Here is a 6,838-nt window from a genome sequence, read left to right as displayed (position 1 = left end):
AGATTGTGTTATTGGTTGCAACTATATAAGTTGAAACATCCCACAATTTTGTAATATAGCTAAGTGTTTGTTATTTCAGGCCCTCATTTGTTTTTACTTCACCCATGAACAGATCTAATTCTCTATCGCTTGATACTTCTAAAAGTAAATCACTATCGTTTGATAGTTCAAATAAGAATCGATTGAAGAATAAATTGAAAAATTCAATTTTTAATAAGCAGAAGTCTAAGAGTGCTGCCAATTCCCCAATATTTAATCAGAATTCAACTTTTGAATCGTTACCTTTTGAAGCATTACCAGAAAGTCAATATCGTTCAAGATCGTACTCTCTACCCAATTTCAAAGAGGCATATCCCAATGTAATGTCTAATTCTCATCTTGATAAAGAATTTGAATTGTTTGTCAAAGACTACAATTTCCCCAATGAATCGAAAAATCATGATAAATATAACAGTGTAATTCTACAAGATAATTGTGATTGCGCCGATTGTAAATATGGCTCCAACACTTTTAAAAATTCGACTCCTCCTCCAGTTTCTAATAAAAAATCCGCTAAATTACCAAGTATATCATCTATTTGCTCTTCAATTAAGGAAGAGCCTCATTTTGAAGAAACCAATCATCTACATACAAGCTCTTCAGTCACTTCACTTAACTCTTCCATTAATCTGAAGGAAAATGAGGATGTAATTGATAAAATGGCCACTAATATTTTGAATGTTGTGAAAGTTTCACGTTCCAAACATGAGATTGAATGGCTCATATAATATTTTGCAATTTTTTACTTTATTTTTTTTTACAAATCCGTCGACTCGAACTCTTCATCCGCTATATTTGCTCATGTGCTTATTCATTTCGTCTCTTCAATTCTTCTTTCCCTTTCGTGTTTCTTTGTTAATATAATGATAATAATGACCGCTACTAATTCCGTGCTAAACTTTATACTTTAAAAAAAAACTTGGGGTATTTCATCTCCACCCGTACATGTCTGTTGTAGCTGTTTGATGCATTGTCAAGTTCTAGACCCTGCAATGGTGATTAGCTTTCCAGATTGGGGTTCGTGGTTGCCCGATTGGGAGTCAAAGTTCCGCAGGTGGCGTTTACATGTTAGCCCCGCGCATTGCAGGTTGGGGCGGCGGCTTACAGGTTTGACGTATTCGCAGATTTGGCTTTATTGATTTGCAGTTTGTATATTTGCAGTTTACAATTTGCAATTGTGAAATTATGTACAGCATTTTATTCTATTTACAAAATTAATTTAAATATTTAACTAATTGATCATAATGCTTAGCAATTTCGTATTTTTCTTCATTTACCATATTAACTTCTTGCATGATTTCATTTAGGTTGTGATTTGGTAAAGAAGAGGTTTTTTCGTTAACAAATTTTTCAATCACGTCTTGATCAAATTGCATAATTTCACCCAAGACTAATTTAGAAATATTAGACATGGTAATACCAATTTGTTTTGCCCAATCACTACCTTTACGTAATGATTTCAAAATGAATTGATCATAATTGACTTTATACCAATTCCATAAAAGTAATTTATCATTTTGATTATGTTTATATTTAAAACCAACTAAACATAATTCGATTAATTTAGAATCAATATTAGTCATGACAAAATTCATCGATTTAGTTAATAAATCTTTATTCGAAGTAAAACTTAACGACGATATAGCAATTGTTTGTAAATTTTCAATACTTGAATTAGTGACTTTTAGATTTGAAACATTTGAATTTTTAACTAAACTTAAAATTTGTTTATATTCTTTTTGACCGCTACAACAAATTGTTAAGTTGAAAACTGACAGTAATAATTCTTTTGGAATAAATTTTTTACCATTGGTGAAGTTTTTATAAATTTTAATTGCAAATTTTTGAAATTTAGGTGAAGTATAACCAATTTGTAAAATTTGATTACGGACATCAAATTCGATTGAATTATAATCAGTTTTATTCATTTCAACGATTTGATCCCAATCACCAAATTTTTCATAAACTTTATCGATATATTCAAGTAACCATTTTTCAAATTTGGTATAATCAGTGAAATGAATGAAAATATGATTAATGATTTCCAAGTAGTTTAAGGAAACTTTCCAAACTGGGAATGAAATTGGAAGTTGTAATAGGTTTTCCAAAATTTGGATTAATTTAATTAATTCTTGATGATTACTGATATTGGATTGACCTAAAACTTTACCATAATCGTTAATTAAAGAAATGATTTCTTGATCATTTAACTTAGATAAATCCGGATGGAAAGAGTCATCATAGATTGTTTTATAATAACCTAATTTATTATGATTGAAAGTAAGAATTTGATTAATGGGAATATCAATGGTTGTTTTACGATCGGTTAATAAAACATTTAAGATTTTAATTTCTTTCTTTTCATTTTCGTATTTGATGAATAATGGTAAATGAAATGGTTGATCTTCTAAATTCAAAATGGTTGGGGATGATCCATAGATGAAACGATGTTGTTCAATTTCGACTGATTTATCCACGGATTTAACATTTAAAATCGGATAACCAGCATAATTAATCCAAGAATGGATGAAAGAGGGTAAGTCAATACTTACTGAATCATTAATTGAATTCCATAAATCAAAAGGTTTGAAGACGCCTTCTTTATTTTGAGTAATGAATTTCCCAATTTCTTGAATGAATTTATTATAATTTAAATGATTATTATTTGTAGGATCATCGTATTGAATAATACTAGCAATCATTCTTAATAAGATCATTCCCTTTTCATAAGAGTTTTTATCAAAGATTGAATTAGTTGAACTATTCAAATTGATATCTAATTCATTCATATATTTATTCAAGTTTTTAATTGAATCACCATTTTCATTAATAAAACAATCATCATCCATTAATTTTTCAATGAATTCGATTTGATTTAATTCAAAATATTTTGAATCATCTTCATCGATATTAGCTAAATAGAGAAAATAATCTCCCAAGAAAGTAGCAAATGACTCATTTAACCATAACCATTTCCAATCATCGAAAGTGATCCAATTCCCAATCCATTGATGAATCATTTCATGAGCAATCAATTGTCTTAATTGACGTTTGACATCTTGATTGGCAGTGTTCGGATCCACCAATAACTGTTGGGATATAATATTCACCATCCCCCAATTTTCCATTGCCATATCGCTTAAAAACGGTAAACCGATAAAGTCAAGTTTTGACAAGGGATATTCAATTCCAAATACTTGATTCATTATTGGTAATAATTTAGCAATAGTGTCCAAAGTGTACTGACCTAGATGGGAATCTCCTTTGGTAGTGAAAACTTTAATATTATTGGATTCAATAAAGTCTAAATCTCCAATAACAAAACCGAAAATTGAAGTTGATATCTTTGGAGTTTCTTTAAAGATGAATTTTGATTTATCACTCAAAGAGATGATTTCTTCTTTATCTAATATTTCATTTGAAATGACCTTGAATTTAGATAATGTAACGATATTCAATTTGATTGGACATTTGCAATATAATTCATCAATACAGGGGAAAATTAATCTACAACCAGTTGGTTGACAATGAGTGGCAAGAATAAAGTTATTTGCGTTCCCAGTAATCGAATCACTATAGTTAGTTTTGAAAAAACCGTAAGTTTTATCCTGATAAGTTTTAATAGTGTTAATTTGACCCATATATTCTAATTGAATTTTTTTATTGAACGTCATTTCAATGGGTTCTTCACTACTAAAGGTAACTTGTTGCTGACTTCTATTATACGAAATCTTCAAGGAAATCCCATCTACCGAAGCCCGGGTAATAACAAGTTTGTTTGAATGCAAGGTCAACTCGAATTTGTCTGAATCATTTGATTTTTCTAAATCAATATCCAAAGATCCTTTAAAATTGGGTTTTTGGTAATCAATATCAAGCGTTAACTCATACTTGGTTGGCAAGTACGAATTGGTCAATGTCAATGGAGACGACACACTTGAGGAACTCAATCCCGCCACTAAACTATCGGACATTTTGCTTATGGGGAAGTAGTATAAGGTTGAAAAATTTTCAGTCAATCAAATATAAGCTGGACCCGTACATAAAAAAAAAAAAAAAAAAAAAATCCGAGAATAACACCCATACACCGAAACAACACTTAACTCCTGGGGGAGGTATATATCCGAATCTTAGCAGTAAATGATAGATTGATCCCGATCCAGCGGATATCCGAGGATCAGGAATTTCAGTTGTGGCATCACAACGAATCTATGACCTCAGCCGTTCATAGATACTGGTTTATATTGGTTATTATTCATTATTCATCGTTGATCATTGATATTTGACTATTTAACTATTCATTGACTATTAATCATTGACTATTAATCATTGACTATTAATCATTGACTATTAATCATTGGCTATTAATCATTGACTATTAATCGTTGACTATTAATCATCGACTATTAATCATTGACTATTCAAGAATGGTAATCGAGTATTGTAGTGTAGTGTAGGGCGGGAGTCACGTGCACGCGACGCCAATCAGATTTAGTGTAAACTGCTTCGGAATGTGCGGCTGAGAAAACGTACGATCGCCTACCGGAGGGAGGAGTGCACCCGTACCTCCGGTGTTATTTTTTATAACCTACAAAAAAGGACAACGGCACAACGGCACAACAGGACAACAACAACCGGATAACAACAGCAGCAGCAGCACAGCACAGCGCAAAGACAAGGGATGAAGATAAAGGAACCCCGATAACAGAATAAGGGATACCAGTCATTCATTTTATAATGTAATGTGATATAGTGTGCCCTTGAGGAATTTTACCTAAAGTGAATCACTTTACAACTGATAACACTGCCAATGAAACAGAAATAAACCCGCAATTGCCTGCGAACCCACAACCAGTCTGCAATACAAAACACGAATGAGAATCGTCTAATACCAAAATAATAAAATAAAAAAACAATTATGTGTCAAACCAATCTTTGGGCCTTTTGTTAGTTGTCAAGCTGTTAATAACAAGAGAAATTATTGGCATTCAATCGAGTATTCTTTTGTGTTTGATCAATTGTTATATAATGGAAAAAGACACCAAATTAAAATAAAAATAAAAAAAAAAAAACATAAAAAAACATAGAAAAACATAAAAAAAAAAAAAAAATCATGTTGTTGTTTTAGCCTTTCCTTCTCAGTATTGTTTATTGTACCCTGTTTTGTGCTGTGGATTTTTGTTTTGTCTCTTCATTTTATTTTTTTTTACTTGTTGTTTAACCGATTTTTCTACTATAAATATCAATTGATTTCCCGGTTTAATTGCCTTCGGCTTTCTCTTATTTCTTTCTTGTAATATTAAAAAAACAACGTTAAATAAAAATGGGTATTAAAGATAAATTAAAGAGAACTTCTAGAATTTTTTCTTCTGATTCAAAAGAAAACTTAGCTACTGAAGCACCAAAAGAAGTTGAATCTAAAAAGGAAGAAACTGCTGAGGCCGCTAAAGACACTGAAGAAGCTGCTGAAACCGATATCGAAACTGCTAGAAAAAATGCTGAAGACAAATTAGATTCTAAAACCGAAGAACCAGCTGCCACCGAAGAAGCTGCTGCTACTACCGAAGAACCAGCTAAAGAAGAAGCTAAAGCTGAAGAACCAGCTAAAGAAGAAGCTAAAGCTGAAGAACCAGCTGCTACTGAAGAACCAGCCAAGGAAACCGAAGCTGCTACTGAAGAACCAGCCAAGGACACCGAAGCTGCTACTGAAGAACCTGCCAAAGAAGAAGCTAAGGCCGAAGAACCTGCCAAAGAAGCTAAAGACGAGGTTAAAGACACTTCTGATAAAACCGATAAAGCTCCAAAGAAGAACGATTTATTCAAAAAATTATTAAACAAATTTAAAAAATCAAACTCTTCTACTCCAGCCGCCGCTAAATAATCGCCTTTACCGTATTGATTTTTTTTTTTTTTAATTTGTTTAACTTAATTCTTTCCCTTTAATTCGTCTTAATTGTTTTGTCACTAGTTTATTATATTCTATTTTAAATACCTCTGTTATTTTTATAATAATCTTTCTACTTTTTTTTTAATTTTTAATATTAATTCAATTTTGTTTATGCTAACTTGTAATTGACGAAGCTGGCTTCGTTAACTTTGTTTACTCAAAGTTGTTTCGTTTAGCCGTGTTATTTTTACCTTTGTGTTTTGTTACAGCCGTAAGGTCACTCAAGAAAACCACCTCCGTGCCCCCTTCTCCAACCTGTAAAACGGGCCCGCCGCAACCTGCAATGTTTCAGATTGGGTTCCAAATTGCAAAAAACTCGGTACACCAAAACTGCCTTCTGTGGACTTCCCATGCAAACTTGATAATACACTTGATAATACACTTGATAATACACTTGATAATACACTTGATAATACACTTGATAATACACTTGATAATACACACACTTGATAAAAGTACACTTCATAAGGTACTGAACTTCATAAAGTAATATACTTGATAATACACTTCATAAAGTACACTTGATAATACACTTCATAAAGTACACTTGATAATACACTTCATAAAGTACACTTGATAATACACTTCATAAAGTACACTTCATAGGATACCACACTTCATAAAAGTATACTACAAAATTTCACACTCAATAAATCATACATACATCATACAGTTGATAAATCATACAATCGATACAGTTTATAAATCATAGTTGATATTACAGTTGAATCACAATTGAAATAGTTGATACAGTTGATCATCACAATTGATCAATCGATACAATTGATACAGTTGATACAATTGATACAGTTGATACAATTGATACAGTTGATACAATTGATACAGTGGATC

The 6,838-nt window shown here is 31.4% G+C and overlaps 3 protein-coding genes across 3 annotated transcripts; 2 read left to right on the top strand and 1 right to left on the bottom strand.

Annotated features, from left to right (window-relative positions):
• Window positions 1-104: 104 nt before the first annotated feature.
• HYPBUDRAFT_150996 (uncharacterized protein) lies at window positions 105-767 on the top strand (the record flags this gene model as incomplete). Its single annotated transcript, XM_020220319.1, has 1 exon — window positions 105-767. One exon carries the CDS (start codon window positions 105-107, stop codon window positions 765-767), a length of 663 nt encoding a protein of 220 aa, XP_020073741.1.
• A 486-nt stretch (window positions 768-1,253) lies between these two features.
• Window positions 1,254-4,013, bottom strand: HYPBUDRAFT_8532 (uncharacterized protein; the record flags this gene model as incomplete). The annotated part of the gene is made up of 1 exon (XM_020223755.1): window positions 1,254-4,013. The coding sequence occupies one exon, from the start codon at window positions 4,011-4,013 to the stop codon at window positions 1,254-1,256; it is 2,760 nt and encodes a 919-aa protein (XP_020073740.1).
• A 1,074-nt stretch (window positions 4,014-5,087) lies between these two features.
• On the top strand, window positions 5,088-6,106 carry HYPBUDRAFT_183475 (uncharacterized protein). The gene is made up of 2 exons (XM_020222908.1): window positions 5,088-5,689; window positions 5,756-6,106. Exons 1-2 carry the CDS (start codon window positions 5,363-5,365, stop codon window positions 5,918-5,920), a joined length of 492 nt encoding a protein of 163 aa, XP_020073739.1. The 5' UTR covers window positions 5,088-5,362; the 3' UTR covers window positions 5,921-6,106.
• Window positions 6,107-6,838: the final 732 nt, after the last annotated feature.

Source organism: Hyphopichia burtonii, assembly GCF_001661395.1.
Source record: "Hyphopichia burtonii NRRL Y-1933 unplaced genomic scaffold HYPBUscaffold_10, whole genome shotgun sequence".
NCBI lineage: Eukaryota > Fungi > Ascomycota > Pichiomycetes > Serinales > Debaryomycetaceae > Hyphopichia > Hyphopichia burtonii.
The sequence above is the reverse complement of the archived record's forward strand: the minus strand, read 5'-3'. Positions and strand labels throughout refer to the sequence as shown.